We start from the raw sequence: 20,298 nt of genomic DNA on the forward strand, positions 1-20,298 counted from the left end.
ATCACTAATAAGAGATACAAAAGACACTGGTGCCAAAGTTGATAGTTCCCAGAGAATATTGTGCAAATACAGAGCTCAAGTGCCTGGCTCTGAGCAGACATAAGTAATCTGTCAGTGACAGAATCGAAGTGTTAGATCACCACTTTATTGCTTCCAAAAGATATAAAATAGAAACCAACTGACCCCCAGATAGCCCTATATAAAAGAATTTTTATTTCTATTAGGTAAGTGCAAAATCTTCATTCCTCCATCACACACACATCCCCATCCCCCCCGCCCAGTAAGAAGTACATGAAAATAGCAGTTGTTGACTAGAAATGTCTCAGAAGAGTTATGTAAAGAATTAACTCACCCATCTACAAGTCCATGCTGCAAAATAAGTCTCTGAGCCTCTTCTCTAGAGATTTTATGATGAAACCATGACTGAGATCTGTGTATAGCTGTAGAAATAAAGGTTTTAAAAAACATTTTGTATTTATTGAAAGAACCAGCTATTGCATTTCTCTGGCAATGAATTAACTCACACGTACCCATGTTAGACATGGCAATAGGACTACCATGTGAGTTGAGTCGTAGACACCCTCTCCTCTGTATGAGAGAGAAGTAAAAGCATGATTTCAAAGCTTTTTTGTTAAAAATAAAAAAAAAAAAATCAGAAAATACTATTCTGATAAAACAAAGGTGTTTATACCCGCCATGCTAATCCTTCTTCAACTGCAACTGAAAGGGCTTCTGTTGGATTTTCTATAATTCTGCTTCTGTGTCCTGAGAAATCCATTGCTACTAAAGAATTTTCTGAAATGCTTCTCTGCAACAAAGGGAAATAAATTTAGTTCATTTTTTAAAAGGTTCATCATTTAAAAGCGAGCTTCTGAGAAAACATTATGTTTTGTAAGTGGTGTTTCAAGTATCTGCAGTGTTTCCCATCAGAGCCAAACTCATATTACCCTAGGGAGCATTTGTAATTCCAGTATGCTGCTGCAAAGCTCAATTTTACAGTCTGGCAGGACAGATGATCTTTGTGCATTACTGCAATGGATAATAAATATATTGTTTTACCATAAACTCTATATTTTTAACTATACCTAGCCCCTTTGCATGTCAAAACAAGCCAGCAAACTGTTACTAAGTTGTTCAAGTAATAGGAAAAAGGTAAATCCTTATACATAACCATCAAATTAACAAAGCTTTGAAATATTTTGCTATAAGCGTGTAATAAATTTAAATATTTTTTAATATAAAATGTCACTCAAAGTTAACTGGATTTAAGCATTGAAATCAGCCATTTCTATGGAGTTTAACTTCAATTTTAATACATCTCTTCTAACTCTTATTACAGACTAAACAAACTGCTTGGGTTTTTTCTCCCAGTGAATATTAAGTTTGTTACAGTAGAATAAAAAGCATTGAAGTTGACAAAACAGTCTTAAAACTCATGAAAACACTTCTCAGAAACCAAGGTTTACAAAATAGAGTTTACTACGGACTGTAATGGCTCAAATGTTGGCAGGCACTGGAATATCAAATAATTAAAAGAACATCCTAGCATTCTGTAAGTTAAAGTAAATTCTGGAACACAAGAGGCCCAGATTTCTGTACTGTTAGCAAAGCTTCACACTCCAAAACCAAAGCAGCTCTGTTTCGTTCCTGTTTGGTTACACGCATGAATGTAACTAGAAACGGAAGACGGCAACTCTGCAGTTCTCTGTAATTCTTGACACTGTAGTCTAATGTCTGCCTGAGTAACTGTAACTTGTAAAGAACTTTTCAAAAGTAAAAAACCAAGGCTAAAATAAGAGAAATGTTTGCTTCTAGGAGAGTGGAGGGAACTCCTTGTAGCTTGGAGTTGGTTGTGACTTATTGAGGAATATGAAACATAGAGGTTGCTCCCCTAAGAAGCATGTTCATTAGCTTGTGCACTTAATTCCCAAGTTTACCCAATTTGCTGTTTAATTCATTAATAATGCACAAGTAGAAAAACAATGCCATGCTTAATATGATTACAGATTATGCCTGTGTTAGAAGCTACATGAGCTAAAATGCCCTCAACAGTGCAAGAGGAGAAAGAATCAGCAATGGCTCCCCGATCCATTATAAAAGCAGCAGCTGGCTACAGTAACAGCTTCATATAACAGAAAGTAAAGACAAGGTCAGTGTATTAAGCACAATTTTGGAGCCATGCTTATTAGCAATATCACTGAAAACTGTTTCTGTGAATGCCTATAATAGTAAAGGCATCTTTTAGGCATTTTAACAGCAAGAACTATAATAAAAGCTCAAAAAATCCACGATAAAATCACTGCCACAAGTCCCAGAAACAAGTAATTTTTAACCAATTTAGCCAACAAAAACCAAAAAAGTGATATAAATCATCCATGAAAAAGTCTGAAATCAAATAACTCAAAAAGAATTGGGATAACATAAGGTATTAAAGAAAAGGACAACCTGATCCAATTCCAACTATCTGACTGAGAAAATGGACACAGCACTTAGTATAGGCTGTTGTTCCTCCAAAACCCAGTTCTGGCAAACTATGGTGTTCCTCTGAAGCGCAGTCAGTATTACACCAGCTGAAATTTATCTCAAGTACTTAATGTTTTATATTACTGTATACTAAAAAGGATTTGTTATAGCTTTCTTATCATTTACAGCATGCGTAACCTTAAGCACTTTGCTTCTTTTTAAATGCATATATAGTTCTGTTACTCTGTTTTCAAAATCCTCTTTCCACTTTTTTTGACAGTGATAATAAGCCACTGAACTCCCAAAAAACGGGAGATTTGACAAAGGGAAAAAGCCTGTTAACTGGTCTGAACTACCCAATTTTTATGAAGTAAATAAGTTAATTAGCTTTCTAGTCAACCCTGACAGCCCTAAAGATTTTGGCAAGCATTTGCACATGCAAAGATTTGCAGGATCAGGTCAGCAGTATAACTGACATAAATTACTTAAAAATAGCATAATGGCAGAAACAAGGTATTTATTCATGGAGCTACTGTGGGACATACCATAGGTGTTACATTCAAAGGGCTGCAGCCACTTCTACCTTGATATGGTTGCATGTAATTCTGATACAGCTGCATCCCATACTAAAACCAGAAAATAACACAGTTAGCATTTTAAATTATAAACCTAAGCCACGTAAATGTTTTTCCGGATATAAAAGATAACGCGTGCTTTTCTTTACCATTAAAAGCCAGGGACAAACGCTGTTAGGATAAGGAAAGGCACAACATCATTGTCATTGCTGCTGCCTTTATAAATGTACTCTCTGCATTAAATACTACCCATTTAATACACACACTGACCTATTCCTACTTTGTGACAGACACATTTTCAAAACATATTGAAGTTCCCTTCTTGTGTATTCTCATAGCTTTGTTTGACATTACTGAACAATCTCACTGAATTCAATATGGTTACATATAAGCATCTGTTTAAGTATTTGCAGGACTTGAGGCTTCAAGACATCATCCCATCCCCTACAATGATTCCAGTAATTTGGTCTCTCCCTTTTTGTTGGGATGAAGAAAAATAAGCTTTCAGAGTACAAAATTGATACTGTTATTGTATGGAAATCTAGAATTAGGTTACTTCCCTACCATACAGTATCAAAATTTCACATAGTAGACTTAAGCAAAAAGTTAACTCCACACAGATAAATTACCTTAAGCAACCTAATTGCTGTCATCCAACAGGTCCTACTTTGTTCATCATCTGCACAGAGCTGTTTCAGGTCTCTGGTTCCTCCTGATTTGTTAGGCTAGAAGGCCACAGCACATTTTTTTAGCATTAAAGCATATCTTGAAGATAATACCTGTTGAAATAAAAGCCACTAATTCTCCTATTTTATAAGAGACAGCTGAATATTGTTTTCAAAAACCTTAAAGAAACTTAAGCTTACCTAAAAACTGTGGCTTGCTTTAATACGTATCAGAATAATAAGCTTGTACCTTAAAGCAGAATCCATAGTTTGTTGGTGCTCCAAAAATCTTTTTGCTCGTCAAAGACATGTACATATCACTATTGCTGAATTCACAGAAAAACTGCAGATGTCTCGGCTCCTAAAAAGAAGAGCAATGTAATACAGTTAGATTATTTTTAGCCAGCCCCCCCCAATAAGAAACTCGACAAGAGTATAGTAGTTATCTTTTTCCAAAACACAGTCCTACATACTGCAGTTTTAACTGTGATATTATGAAATCTAGAAAGAGACAAGTCAACTTTAATTTTATAATGCAAAGTAAAAACACATCAAACTACTCAAAGAGTTCATTTTTCCAGAGAGGGAGAAAAACCAAAGTACAAGTGATATCATTATCGGGAAAACATCCACTAAATTCAAGCCACAATATTACTACAGTAGGAGTAAAGTTTTGAGAGCAGTATCCATTTCAAACACCAAAATAAAATACACTCTTACAATCTGAAAAACAATATACTGTAATAATTATTGTCCAGTACTATTTCTAACCATTATCTCCACCCTCTAAGGTTAATTAAGTAAAGGAAGCAAGAAAGAAAACTGCTAAAGGGTACAAAAACAGCTCAGTGAATACATTGGCAGTTAACACAAAAAATTCAGAACGAGGAAAAACATTGTTTTAAGTGGTTTATGTGAACGGTGTCACAACTCCAGTGTACCTTGTTTAATATAATCAGATTTAAACTACTGCCATCCAAGTACCAAAGCTGAACTAGTAAAATGAAAACTGTCCACTGACAAAACTTAAGAATGCTTAAAATCTTCATGTAAAATCCTTTTATGCATAGATTTTTTGAATTGAATATTGAAGTATTATGTCCACTTTTCAGAGCATCTACTTATACTCCAAAATTTTAGCTACTATTTGAAAATTCATTTTTAAAGGGCACTCTGTTAAATGATTGGAAAGATATTGACCAGAATGAAGCAAAGCTACCAGGCAAAAAGAAACCACTGTTTCTAAGACAATATTTTCCCAATTTTATACCTCTCTCTATATCTCTCTAGATTTTATCTACAATAAATAGATTTCTTTTTCCTTTTTATCACTAAAAGTTGATATTCAAATTTTCAATATTATTACAACAAATGATAAATACATACAAATTTGCTCTAACTACATAATTTTCTCTCTCTCTTTCTTTTTTTTTTTTCTTCCCTTACCTTAGAAGTACCTTTAGTGGAAAAATATAGGCCAGATCTTCTCAAGAGAAAGTACAATTTTTTCCACGATTTTTTTCCCTGCTCCTTTGCATGCAAGTAACCATGAATCTCAGGATACGTGCTGGAGCTTAGGAACATCTGAAAGAAAATATCAAACATGCATTTTTTCTTTTAATCTGAAACCAGCTTTCTGTTTCATTAACATACTCAGACAGGACTAAGGGGAATAAACCCCTAAATCCACTATGACACCACAATAATTCAGTTATGATTGCATCTAATCCCATTAACAGTACCTCTGATTTAAGGCGTGTAGAATGTTACACAACTCCAAGGTATGATAAGCAAGTTACATATTTATATGGAACATATGGTTTGAAATGAGAGCATTAGTTATGCAATATGTTGACTTCAGCAACAAAACCAGTGTAAGAAGTTCTGATCCCATGCCTCAGACCCTATTTATATAAAACTGCAAATCAGTTCTACCAAAAGAAGAAAGGAAAAGCCATCCCTCCTCCCTGCCATGTTACAAACCAGACAAGAGAACTGATCCGAGTTAAAATTAATTCAGCAAACAGATCAGAAAATCTGAATCACAAAACCATGCAGGTCGGTCAGATCTTACCATTTTCAAAAGGAGGGAACACAGGTCTCAGGACCTGAAGTGGTGCTTAAGCAGGAGCTTTAGCAGAACCAAAAAGAGGAGAGGCTGGGCCAGTCACCAAGACAGCTCCTGTCTGTGCTCGAGGTCATGTGGCAGAGAGTATTGAAAAAGAAATGGGTCAGGAGGAAGGAAAGAAGACTTAAAAGTCTGAGAGATCAGCCATTTTGCCTCCAGAACTGCAAGAAAAAGGTGTGTACCCTCACAAGCCACAGAAAGGCAGAATGAGATGGTCTGACAGAGAAGTTAACTGATACCTTGAGTAGAGGCAGTGTATTCGGTGGCTTCTTTTTAGCCCTTTCAACCAGACATTGTTGGAGTGCAATACAGCTTTTATCTTGCTAAAACCAAGTATACAGTTCTATTCAGTCTCCAAAAGTATCCACTAAAAGCTGGCAACCATGTTAACTTTATTCTGATTCCATGTAATGCCTTCTTTTTTATTACTCTTCTTGCAAGAAAACTACTCAGAACTATGACTCCTATCTAAACAGACTAACCTAGAATTCTTCAACTTCCATATATGCAAAAGAATATGTGTTATTGCTAAGCTCTTCAAGGACCTTGCCCTAGACTGGCCTGCAGCATCACAAATACCATCTAGGCTTACATAGAGGAAGGAAACAAGGGCTGATATCTGCAGCTTTCATTGCCACATTTTCCTCCTGTCCACTGCCTCTTCCAGAAAATCTGATTTGAGGACACAAAACAACAGATCCTCAGGCAAGATACAGACTGGCCAGAACCACAGCAAAATGATGAAGTGAAGTGATTTTGGAAGTACACCATAGTCTTCATGTACAGCCATTAAATAATGCAATCCAACCAAGATACACAAGGTTGCTTTCACTTTTATTGTTTTCCTACCTTGCAGTCAGGTGCATGACTGTACCACCTGCAGACCATCCTGAGCTAATTAATTTCAGCTGGTGTGAATGCAGTAATAGGGGCAGGCTTCATTTGACAGGGGAATGCCCTAGCCCACGAGTAGGAATGCATTATGAGTAGCTTCATGGTATTCATCTGAATAGTTAAGTTACAATAAGACTAGGTGTATCTATCTACATGTGTTGCTGCACACAGCTGTGTGCAAACACAGTTTCAGCTTTTTCAGCCACATTGAAGCAGATGAGTAGGTCCTGGTAGGTGTTCCAGCCTGTTAATCTTCCCATTTGCCACGTATTAACAGGGTCACTGATGGTGAATACAAAGGCTGCATTGCAAAAGTATTTTAACTCCATAAACAAGTCAAATGGAATCTAAATGAGTCAATATATGTAAAGCTAGAAAAGCATCTTTTTAGGCTTTAGTACCTCTGCTGAAGATGAAAGGAATGACTGGCTCCCACAAGAATCTTCCCCAGCGTTTCTGCCATAAGAGCTTCAAACCAGAAGCACTGTCATGAAAAACGCTTTTCTTACTCAGCAGACCAAAGTGGAGGAGCAATACAAAGCTCAGCTTTGACAGTCCCTGTTGTACTCATGCTATCAATTAAAATAAAGTAGCAATACTGCTAGGAAAAAGGCAATCCTAGATCCATCTTTTTCTTTCCAAGACAGCTGACAACAGTGTGAGAAAATATAACATGAACAAGCTGTAGTCAAAACCATTAACTGTCACAAGGAATGAGCAGTAAAAATATCTCAGAGTGCGAACTGAACATCTGTAATAAATACCTAAAACTAAAGACAGTAGAAAAGATAACTTCTTTGGTTCTTTTTGTTGGGGGATGATTTGGATGGGTTTTCCTGTTGTTGGTTTGCTGTTTTTTTAATGGAAGTACATGCAAGTTTATTATAGAAGGGAATGGATCCCTGCATTATGCAGATAAAAGGTAATCAAAATAAGACAAATTAAGAAAAATATGAAAAGTTCTTAATACAGGAAAAAGTGGGGAGAGTTAAATGATGACATGCTACGGACAGGGATTATTGGTCCGCAATATGCAGATGATCTTGCACCCTCTCCCCCATGCAGTGAAATATATAACATGATATGTAGGGTTATGTAAAGTGTTACCACGTCATACTAATATATGACAGCACCAAGGACTTGATTATGATTTGATTAGATGTAAAACTAACCAATTTAAAACCAACTGAATAAAAACCGAGGCAAATAATGTCTTTTGTTGGGGGGAAAAAAAAAAATCAAATCAATCAACAAGTGGGGTAAAAAAATGGAAAGGAAATACACCCCACTGTCTCAGATGAATATAATAGTAAAAAATGCAAAAATACTAGATGTCACCAAATGCAATAAAGATTGAGAGCTGAATTCCTAACTATACAACTTAGTTGTCCACACCTTCAACATATTCAATAAAAGAATGGCTGCAGTAGCAAAGACAACATTTGCTAATGGGCTTCTCAAGCTCTTACTACTTTGCAGAGTGAAAGAAGCCACCATTTTCCTAAGACTCCATAAATCAGGTTTGAATTTGATGACTGATTTCCTCAAAGATGTCATGACAGCTGGCCACAATCCAGCCCAGTGCTACTGTGAATGAGCAGGACTTTCCCCCGAACCTGCTCATGAATTTTGGAGGCATCAAGTAACTCCAGTGAAGAACTGATATCAGTTCTCAATATTGTCTCCTATAGACTTCAGTCAATCTGAAGAGTTTAAACTGGGAGAAAGGCCAGCAGAGTCTAGAGTGGAAGATGAGGAAAAGCAACAGGCAGACTAGAACACATCTAAGAGATTGACAAGAGACTAAAATTCAGTGCATGGCTATTTCAGCCTGAAGACTGGAATGGAGTCAGATGAGAAACTGGTCAGGGAAAGAAGGACTTGCTATGGCAGAGTAATTAAAGAAATTGTCCTGATTTGAGCTAAAACAGAACCAATTTTCTGTTCAGTAATTTTACTTGAATCTTTAATCTGTGAAGGTAGAGAATGAGAAGTAAGAACATGGGGCAAGAGATGGCAATGGAGAATGGGCAAAAGGAAAATACACTATCGATAATTCTGTGTTTTGCAAAATTATGACTGTCTTGGTAATCCTGTTTTGTCTTTAACTTAATTTTTGCATATATAGCTTTTTTTTTTAATGTTTATTTAGGAATGACATATGCTCCATTCTTCAGGTGTAAGGTTTTTTTCACTGCTCTGGAAGATGACTTGGACATGTGCTATCTACAATAGTTTTTTTAATGTATTCACATTATACATAAAAAGCTATTAGAAAGAAGCAGCCAAATTAGTCAATACAAGACTTGAACTCTGAACTTCAAGTCTTGCACCTATTAAACAATAAGAGGAGGGAGGATGGGTCTATTCTTAAAGAAAAAAAAAAAAAAAAAGCAGAAAAAAGTGTAATTACCCAAGTAACGACCCAACCTTATTTTTTGAAAATGTAACTGTTAAATTTAAAACACCAATTGACATATTTCCTAGTGAAAAAATATTCGGATAAAAATACAATTAAAGATTAAAAAACCAGAATTACAAAATTGGAGAAATGTTATTCACAGACAAAAAGAAAATGAAAGAAACCTAAGATAAGATTTTGACCCTTCCAAGTAATTAAAAAAAATAAATATTGACTTCAGTGAGGTTAGAATTTTACCTACTAACTCTGAAGGACTCAATTCTGTTAACACTACCTATGCTGTGCAGTCTATTTATTGGAAATGCTGGCATGAATAAGAGAAAATAGAAAAGGATCTAGCATGCACATGTATTCATCTAAAATAAGAGTTGCTGCAATAAGCAAATGTTTTAAACAAATCTCAAGTCCCATTTAAAATGGCATTAAATAGTTTCACATGTAATTAGACCAAGTGATACAATTTGTTGCCCACCTATGAAAATTGCTAATTCTCAAAAAACAATCAACCAACCCACCCCAAAATTCGAAAATAATAGAATATTTCTTTACTATAGGGAGAGACTCCAGATAAAAATATTCACACTACGTTAATTTTTGACATGTTTTAAAGCCAACTTGCAAAAATAACCTAAAGTAAATTCCAAATGATCCATATGGCCTAGCACTAGACAGGTACATAGTGTGTTGTGTCTCACAGCAACCATACTCTAATCAATATAGTAACACACTTTTTTTTTTTGGCTAAAGATCTTAATGGCAGATTAAACCTCTCTCTTTGGTATGCATACACATTCAGTATATGTCAGACCTACTAATTTTACTTAGCATATGTTAAATGGGTAGGAGATAAGTAAACTTTTTTTTGCTTTTGAGGCTATTTAGATGCTTTAAAGTCATCACTTGCTTTTACTTGCTTACAGCTCAATCCACAAAAAGCTATAAAAGTATCAGAAGTGATTTTTTAATCACTTGTAAGCACTGAGTTGTTAAAACTAATGTCTCTCTTGATACTTGACCAAGCACATCACAAATAATAATGCAAGGCCATTAACTTGTCTTAATGAAAGTTTCCAAGGAAATAGCGACACACTGTAAACAATTTACCCAACTGCTTCTGCTGAAACGTGCATAACGGCTGCACAATCCACAAATGTATTCTCTACTTTGTGCCCAGGAAGTTTTATTTGATTAAATACAATTAGACAGAAAATAACAACATAAAATGGCAACAGAGGAAAGTTTGTAACAGATTTTTCAACCTATCACAATGGGATGTAACTATATATATTTAGAACGACTCCTAATCTTACCCATAAGCTTTGCACACATTCTACATACCACAATATGGGCGTAAGGAAGTTCTGTGCAAAACTATATGGCAAACAGTTCCATTATAAAAGTCTATATTATTTTTTTTAAACTACTAAATTACATTTGCAAGTAAGAAATATTAAGTTCTACTAACACAGGGGACAAGATTTCCTAAATTAAATGTTAGACTGCAAAATCTATTTGCTATTTAGGTAGCAAAAGTGAACTAATTTTCATTAGATATGCAGCATCTTTTGAAATTACAAAGTTTTTATTTACGTTTGTAAAAATGATTTATAGAATCTAGCATATGTAAATTAAATTTAATTAGAAACTTTTTTTACTATATCTGGGATAATCTTAACCTCCTGACTTACATTTGCTTCTGTAAGGATATAACTATTTAATACAGAAGAATGATTAAAGAATTAGTTCTTAAATGTTTTTCATTTACTGGTGGACACTAAGGTAGAATTTATCATCTAGATGCAAAAAAAAAATTTGTAATTTCTATATTTCTTTCAGTTCTACCTTAAATATCTTGTGTTATTATGTTGCCTTTCCAATCATTCTTTATCCCCAAAACTCCCACATAGGATTGTTGTCTTAAGACCAGTGAAAGTTCTTCTATTAATTAATTTTTCTAGTGACAAGCAAACAAGAGTGATGTGCATGTTTCCACCTTTATTACTCATTTTTCCCCTCTTTGAGAAGTAAGACGATGATCCCTGATATGGTCATTCTGTGAAATTATTCCCACTGTAAATTAAAATCTTGTGTCCGCTTAAAAGATGACTAACACTGAGTGACCTACCATATTTTTTTTTCGAAGGCTACAGTAGCCTTCAAGCTAACAAATCATACTAGTCAGTCTAAATTTTCTACTCATTAAGTTTAACCATTTAACTCTTTTTTATATCCATTTGTGTCATATTACCAGTTCCTCAGTATTCTACCAATGCCAGCTGTTAAGTGTGTGCTGAGTACCGCAGCAATCCACCCTTCTAAGGAACCGGGGTCTTTCACCTGAAATACCCAATAAAGGTATTAACCATTTTTACTGCATTTTGTCTGTCTTGGCACTCCCTGATTCTGAAAGAACGTGTAAGTTTCCAAGTGTGGAAACTGTCTGGAAGGAACACATCACTTCATATCTCATAAGAAAAAAAGTTATTAATCATGTTTTGAGTTATTCAAAACCTAATAATAGATCCAACAGAGACAAAGAGCTATGCTCGTACAACACAGACATCAGGAAATTCTGAGCTATGCTGGTTCATCTTCATTCAAAGATCACATACCTGCAATATCCCAGAGTGGCTTACAGCTGCATCAGTCTCACTTGGAAAAGATATCATATGATCTGGAAAAAAGCTCTGTAACAATATATTTTGTATCAAATTTCTGTAAAAAGAAATATTAAACTTCCTATCTCTTTTGGACATAAAATTGAAGTTCTCAATGCAGTGCAAGACACTGCCAATTCTCTGATCCAATAATTTAAGCTTACCTTAACATCATTTCTGAATTTGTGACATCCTATATATTATTTGCTGAGAAACTTAAAATTTTGAGAAAACATCAACAAACTCTGGAAGCAAGAGGGTTTCATAAACCAGTGCAAGTCATATTGCAGTACTTGGGCCTTAGTGTTGTTTTTCTAGCTGTATTTTATGTTGACATGTAAGACTTGCCTGGGGCTTCAATACGCTACCAAGCAGGGAGGATATACACCAGCATGCTAAAAAATACATTCTTTTCTATTGCTTTCATTACACTAGAAAGCCAGTAAAATATTTTGGAATAACTTCCATTAACAGAGAACCAGTCCTCTCAGGTTTTTTCATTTGTCCATTCTGTATGATATGAATACAAATTAACATCAAAATCTGACTACATCAATACGGTGTGGTTAAAAAGTCCATATTTAAAGTGCCAATTTCATTACCAAGGAAAACTCAAAAGGTAATTCATAGGACAGACCTGCAGCTGGGGAGTTCGATACAGTTATACAGATATGAACCTGCCAGAGGTGATCATTACTAATAGTTTTCTCAAGGCTTGGACAAATTTGAAGCTAATACTCCCTTGACCATCCAATGTCCACTGACTCATTTTTGATAATGGCAGGGTTAATTCATATCAACTGATTTCTGATAAAGCATTCTTGCTACACCTGGGACCACAGTACCCAGAAGAGCGACTCAACAGCAACAGTAAGGACTCTGATTAGCCACAGATGCTGATACCAGTCATAGTTGCATGTCTGTCACCCTCCACAGCTGGTTCCACTCACTGGTTAACCGATACACAAACATATTTATTCTTTGAATGTTCTGTACTAACTACAGACCATCTCAAGCTTAGAATTTTTCACTAGTGCACTGATATCTCCATGTCAGGGGAGTACATGATTTGCCCAGAGAAACACAGATGGAACAAGAAAAAGCCCTCACATCTCTTACATCTTTTGGTATCTTAGTATTTACCTTTTCATCCTGTTCACAAGTGGACAGTTTGGGTTCCCTTCCACTATTCACCTTTCAAGTCCTCGTACATTTCTGCTATTTTTCCCTTTGACATCTGAAACAAGTTGGCTTTACCAGAGACAGCATTTGGAGTGATCCAAATATACCATGCATTTGAGCAACCAGATGGTGAGTTTCTCCTGCTGAGCCAGGACTGTTTCCATGGCCTTTGCCATCAGCCAAGGTCTGAATCAGCAACATTAACCTTTGGCAACATTCTTGTGTTACGAGTTGTCTCTGCTCTCTTTCTATACCTTACATACACTAACTCTGGCTTCACTTTCTCTTTCTCCTAACAGGTTATGGCTGCTCATGGAATTTTGTGTCCGTTGGCATTTAGCTGCAGCTGTGAGAAGCTGCCATTGGACAGCACTGGGCCATAACATTACGCTCTGTCTGGCTGTGTGTAACACAAAAGACTATTTTGCAGCAACAACTGCATCACTTCCAGATAGAACTTTAGGACTTACCAGTGGATTTTTAAAAAACTCATACTTGGCATAATTTTTTCTAAAATACAGTTTGTTTTCCTCTTCCATTACCCAATTTGACTGGACTTCCATCACTAATTCATGGTCTTCTATAGCTCTTCCTGTAAAAAAAAACAAACAACTTTTAGAAAAACAACGAACAACCTGCACCTAAGAGCAGAATGTGAAAACACAAAGCTCAGACAATAAAAATATTATTGAATGTTTGCGAATGTTTATGTAAATATGTTTGAATATTATTTGTAAATGAATACAAAACACAAAACAAGCAATCAGAACTCAGCCCATTAATCAGGTCCATGTTACACCAAGTTACTGTTCCACCTTAGTAGGGTCCAACATCTGAGGTAGGTCACATGTCAGGTGTTTCGTTTATGTTTTGTTGTTGTTGTTTTCTTTTACAGGGGCAGCTGAGGGCTTTATTCTATCTCATGGCGAAATCCATGCTCTCCCTGCAGAAGCCAGGCAGTTCCTGCTGCAGGACACATGGGGCAGCAGGCAGCAGACCACTTCAACCATTCACTCAAGCCTGTCTGGGGTGTCAGGAGTGTCATTCTAACGCTCCTTTCTCTTAAGGCTTCATTTGTAAAGTGGATCTGCAATGTAGAAAACCATTAATTTGTTCTCTTCTCCCCAGGCCCCTACTATGTCCTGAAGCATTTCTAAAACTAAAAATGAACTTAGGGCATTTCAGTGTTTTAATGATTTTGCACAAACTAGGGATTACTGAGAATTTTGGCAGGTATAGAACTAGTATATGCAAAAGGAATGGTAAGGCATGAAAAAAAAACCAAACAAAAAAACAAAAATTAACCTACAAAGTGAACCCTAATGTGTAGTTTGGCTTTGCAGTGGGTGAGGGTAAGAAAAGGCACAGAATTCACTTATTTGTACCACAGCACTGGCATTCAGAATCGGTATTCTCACTGCTTTAGACTGCTTAGGCTGCTCAGATTCTTGAGTGAATTTTTCTATTTTACAGCACTATGAAATGCACTTAAAGGAAAGAACTGTCCTGTAGATGTGTTGTGCATGTTTAGGTGTTACATACTCTGAGTAATGGAATGGGATTACTCACAGTGCAGCAAGTTAAGCATAAATTCTGAAAGACTACGGATAATTTCTCTAAAATACTATCTATACTGCCTTCTTTTTTAAAAAAATAAATTTCAGCAGCTTATGAAATCATGTTACAAAAAAAACGATGAACATGCTTCCAAATGAGTATACAGTTTTTGTGGCCACTTGTACTTTGTTGTGGACTCAAAAACTAAAGAGAACAAGATGGAATTGAACAAAGTTGTAGATTTTATTTAAATGATCATTGGCATCTCCAAATTTAAATTACACTCCAATAATGAGTTACAGGTTAAGAACAGGTCTGAGATCTCAACTTATGTCTCCCTGCCATTTACAGGGTTTTAACATCCAATTCTGGTCATACGGGAAAAGGCAACTAAAAATATATTATAAAATCCATGTAACTCACAATTTTCTGCTCACATTTTCTACACTTCATTGCATTATCATAAGGGATCTTATGATATCTTTAACTGAATGTTGATGGTGTCCTGTAACTATCTGCTATTAGAAACTTTTTTAAAAATCATAACATAAAAGAATAATAGATTTTTTTAAAAACTTAATTAGGCATAATATTAAATTAATATAATTTTTTTTACAATTGGTCCTGGCTAACTTACATTAAGCGTAGCATGCACTACCTTCTAAGAGATAAAAATCAAACCTCAAATTTGAAATCATTAAAGCCTCTTTAGAGCTACAGCATCTTTTTATTGATCTTCTCTTGCCACCTCTTTTGCCTGTCACTGCTTCATTCTTTCACACTGTCCAGTCTGGTGGGTAACAGCCTGAATGTAGCCGGCAAATCTATAAGCTTCTGCAAAAATTTTCCAGGTAGCAAATTTAGAGACAATACACTCATACAGATAAATTTCATTTCATCATCAAGCTCACAACTAGCAGAAGACAAATCACTCTCATGATCTACAGATCAAGTAGGGAAAAGTTAAACTTCCATTGACTTTAACTAATTCTTCACTGAATTTCACTCAATCTTTAGTCCATAAATACAGAGATTAAGGATGCGACACGAAACTCACATTTTGTAACCAGATCAAATGAAGCAAATAAAAACATAAAACAATTCAGAAAATGAAAAAATACCCCAAAAATACTGAAAGAAAAACGAGCATTTTAAAGTCTTGCACAGTCTACTGTACTCCAAAACACATACTTCAGATGCAGGAGTAAAGAGACACTAAAGAACTAAAGCTCTTACTCAAAACCAGAAGGTTTTTTACTTTCAGTTTTATAGAGAGGAAGTGCTCCTCTGGGATGACATTTAAAACTCTTAAATGTATGGCATTGTGACATTTAAGAAAATACCATTCCCTCAAGACTCACTTCTTGGTACAAAAATAAGACATTCTGCATCACCCCAATGGATGGGTAAGGATGCTGGCATTTATTTTTAAGGTGTCACATCACAGAATATTTTACAATTGATTCAACTTCATTTCTTGAAACAACTGAAACATTGAGTTAGTGACCTCCAAAACACAGCCCTGTAATCAAATCCTTAAATGCTTCCATGAAACAACTGCACTTGGTTTAGTTAGAACATTTTTTTCTCTCCCAGCTAGACTAGAGATTTTCTGTCTTCCTCTCTACCATCTCTTTATTACTACTATCTCTAACATGAGGAGCACCTGCTACAGTACAAACCAAAGTCCCCTTAACTATGGAAAATAACTAAACCACACGAAAGATTTATCACTGAAGTGCATGACAGAACACGTCAAATAGCCTCCTCTCTAGCCACCCGGTGTGGGGAAAAAATTAAACTAAATAAAACCCAGAAAAGCCTACCAGTACTGTTGCACCGATAGTGCTTTGTGAGCCTTTCCACAGGCTACCAAAAATAATGCAGGTAGTGAAATCAAAATGAGAGACTGAAGCACAACAATGATGTGTCTGGCCAAGGCACTATCACCTACTCAAAGAGGAAGCCTGGAACACACGTCCAGGGTTCAGAAGCAAATGGAAAACCGTTTACAGTCAACACAAAAATTTCTCACAAGAAAAGGAAAAATTTCAGGATGAAGACAGTATTTTCCTTGAAAAGGAGAATAGCTATGGAAAACTGTTCTGTTTCCACAGCCTGCCCTGTACAGGGAAATTGCAGTAGAAGTATGGGACTCCAACTCCAAGGTGCCTGGTGGTAGAAATGACGTGGCATCATCCAAATCTAGGCATACCTCAGCTGCCTTCAATAATCTTAGACTAGGTGAAAAACATCCAAGAATTTTTTTGAATTGAATAGCTTTGAACAAAAAGGACACGTATGAGGAGCACAGAGTTCTGAAATAAATTGTGATTTATACTGCTGTAATAATTGTCATACTTCAGATATTTGAAATAAAGCCCAACTGCAAAACTTCCTACCCGGGTGTGTAGGAAGACTGAGCATCCCCGGGTGATTAGACAGCAGCAGTGGGCTGTGCACAGCGTGGGTGCCCCAGGGCAGGCAGATGGGGGGCACCAGCCAGCACCCCAGAAATGCTGCACAGGTGGAAGAACCGTCTCACCTGCCCTGCGTCAACACCATCCAGTCAGCACTTGCCATGCAATGCAGCGAGGACACGACCATGCTTAATGTTCAACAATCTAGGTCCACACTAAAGAATAGCATATAGATTTGTGAAAACAGGAATATACAGACCATAGATTTATGTTTGGTTTTTTTCCCTCTTTTTTTCCTCTTTTTTTTTCCTCCTTTTTTCCTCTTTCCTCTTTTTTTTTTCCTCTTTTCACATGCAGATATCTCCACACAGCAATGAAGGCACACTCCAGTGATGTAATTAATGTCTGTCTTGATTAAAAGCAGAACACTCTGCTCAGCTCACTAAGATTCGTGCAATCATATAATTCAGGAGTATTCAGACAGCTGTTAGATATTAAAGAAAATGTTCGCTAACTGATGAATGAATTATTAATCCCCATCATACTGGAATTTACACAGACACACAAATCACTCATAGTACTTCTTTCTGTATCCATTCATTTAACTTGGGAGCAGAAAGAGATTGTCCAAATTTCCATGGATAAAGCATACAACAGAATAACAAACAGCAAATGGTCCAAAACTAAATCACCATTTGAAAAATATTTATTTATGCTACTCATCCAGAGCTTATGATTATACTTAAAGCAAGTCAAGATCAATATGTTAAGCCTTTCAAACAAAGCCAGACCTAATGGTATCATAAAAATAAATCCATTATTATTCAGTATTATTTAAAAAAAAATAGAACATATCTCAAGTTGTTCCTTTCCTTGTCTAGTAATGCTGAATTGCCATCCTCATCATCTAGGAAATAACTTTTTTTTAGAAACCAAAAATTCACCTTTTTCTAAAATTATGTCCAAAGCAGCTGCAGCAATCAGAAGACCGTATGGTGAATGCAGGTCTTCAGACCTGTACATTAGCAATTTTCAGAATTTCAGAATCTTAGGAAAAGCAACGTCACTAATGATTTGATATTGAAATCTTCCAAGAAATACTTCAGGTTGAAGTAAATACAGTATTTGGCAAAAAGCGTATTGTGCAAATAAATAAACCTAGAAAAACAATGCCACTATTGTTCTGGCATAGTTTGTCAAAAGTGTCTTCTTCAATAGTTACTACACTACTTAAACACCAGCCATACTATAAAATACAGAAAACACTTCTACTATTTATAAAGTAGTGTTGTCTAAAGCCATTTTTATACCTTCTTTTCTATAGCAGTCAGTCATTTACAGCCTCGACCCAGATTTAACTCTGACCTTACTCTGAGCTGGAAGCATCTTACAACTGATAGATTCAGTGCAAAAGGTTATAAATATCTTTGAAATGTTCCAAAGCAAAAAAAAAAAAAAAAAAAAAAAAAAAAAAAAAAAAAAAATGTTTGTGGCTGCCTTCATAGGATAAAGGAGCAGAAAAGGGCAGAAATCAGTTATAACTTTTGTAGTTCCTCTTTAAAATACAGTTGTTAAACATAATACAGCCAGATATGCACACTCAAGTTTATTTTGCACAAATGCACGAGTCCAGATTCCATAGATACATACACAGAGAGTTTTAAAATAGCTTTTAATGATATGTAAATATTGAGAGAGGTGTGGGGGTATTTTTTTGTTGGTGGTGTGTATTTTCTTTTAAAATCAACAGTACTTTAGTTACCAGGTACCAGTGCAATCTCCTCTGAGAATTAGGACTTCAAGGAGTTTTCTATGTATTTTAGAACATGGGAAAGGCCCCCAAAATGTCTTCTTTCTCAAGTCACACTTTGCACTAGCAGCTGGAACTGCCCTTGAAGTTGCAGAAGTACTACCTTTGGTAACTCTAGTACAGTGCCAAAGTTCAAGAATAATATGGAAACTTTGAGTGACGTGAAACTAAAACGAGATTTTTTTTAATAGCATTGTCTTTTAGTAGGTTTTTCTGATATAATTCCCTATCAAAACCAAACACAATACAGTACTGAAACGTAGTGCTGTAAAAGGAAGTAAGATTGTCTGACGACGGTATCATAGAATAATAGAATTGTCTAGGTTGGAAAGAACCTTTAAGATCATCTAGTCCAACCAACAACCTAACTCTGATAACAAATCATCACTAAACCATGTCACTAAGCACCATGTCAACCCTTCTTTCAAATACCTCCAGGGATGGTGCCTCAACCACTTCCCTGGGCAGCCCATTCCAATGCTTAATAACCCTTTCAGTGTAAAAAATTTTCTTAACACCCAACCTGAATCTCCCCTGCTGCAACTTGAGGCCATTTCCTCTTGTCTTATCACCTGTGACTTGGGAGAAGAAACCAACCCCCACCTCACTACAACCTCCTTTCGGGTAGTTGTAGACAGTGATAAGGTCTCCCCTCAGCCTCCTTTTCTCTAGGCTGAATGACCCCAGCTCCCTCAGCCTCTCCTCATAAGACTTACTCTCCAGACCGCTCACCAGCTTCTCTGGACCCACTCCAGCAGTATCAGTTCAATAGTACATCCTAGCAGTGGGCTTCCAAACTCATCTTTTGCTGACTGAATTCTTCCTTGTGTTCCACATTACTTACATCTCTGCAAACATCTCCTTTCTCTATATATTTATTTTGTCTTAATGTGTTTTTCTACTGCAAAATTATGTCTATACACTACAAAAAGGAACACAGACCAGAAATTAAAATTATAGCTGCACTCTGAAATAACAGAAAAAAAGGCTTTTTACTACACTAGAGGAACACTGACGATGTGGAAGGAGTTCAGAGCATTTCGTTTCCAGCAAATTAAAATACTAAGCATGAAGTCACTTCAACACAGTTCATTGTTCGATAACTGTAAGTTTAGAAGAATGGGTTTGTTTTGCTTAAGTAGTCCTGTCCCAGAGTTCACAATAAATCTAGCGAAACTGATTGTATTGAAAGAAAATACTAACAGCCTACTCTGATGTTGTTTCTGAAGACTGAGTCCTATTGTCCAGATAGAATAGCACTGTGTAACTGCTTTCTGCCCTTGATGTCAGAGATTTCACTCAGGTGTGTTGGGGACAGCAAAAATTTTATTTGCAATGAAAAGAACTCAAGTCTTGCTAGAGATAAGCAGGAAATACCAGTAGAAGAGGAAGAACTGCCAAAGAAAAGCAAGGAAGAGTGAGGAAGAATTTGCAGTGAGAACCTGTGTCTTCCAAATCACTCTTACAGATGCAGATCAAGTAGTGTGAGGCAAACGTACCACAACAAAATGTATTTTCTAGCTAT

At 36.1% G+C, this 20,298-nt stretch overlaps 1 protein-coding gene across 3 annotated transcripts in view; it reads right to left on the bottom strand.

Moving 5' to 3' along the window:
* GRB14 (growth factor receptor bound protein 14) overlaps window positions 1-20,298 on the bottom strand; it is a 48,226-nt gene that overhangs the window by 7,726 nt on the left and 20,202 nt on the right. For 2 of the 3 annotated variants that reach the window (XM_014954216.1, XM_014954218.1), the window contains exons 3-10: window positions 13,457-13,578; window positions 11,760-11,834; window positions 5,150-5,287; window positions 3,954-4,064; window positions 3,668-3,763; window positions 3,009-3,089; window positions 692-808; window positions 353-588 (exon numbers count right to left, since the gene is read on the bottom strand). In XM_014954216.1, the coding sequence (XP_014809702.1) occupies window positions 353-588; window positions 692-808; window positions 3,009-3,089; window positions 3,668-3,763; window positions 3,954-4,064; window positions 5,150-5,287; window positions 11,760-11,834; window positions 13,457-13,578 (976 nt within the window). The remainder of the gene's footprint in view (window positions 1-352; window positions 589-691; window positions 809-3,008; window positions 3,090-3,667; window positions 3,764-3,953; window positions 4,065-5,149; window positions 5,288-11,759; window positions 11,835-13,456; window positions 13,579-20,298) is intronic. The other variant, XM_014954217.1, reaches the window with a different exon arrangement.

Source organism: Calidris pugnax, unplaced genomic scaffold (genome assembly GCF_001431845.1).
Source record: "Calidris pugnax isolate Ruff unplaced genomic scaffold, ASM143184v1 scaffold103, whole genome shotgun sequence".
In the NCBI taxonomy this organism is placed as follows: Eukaryota; Metazoa; Chordata; class Aves; order Charadriiformes; family Scolopacidae; genus Calidris; species Calidris pugnax.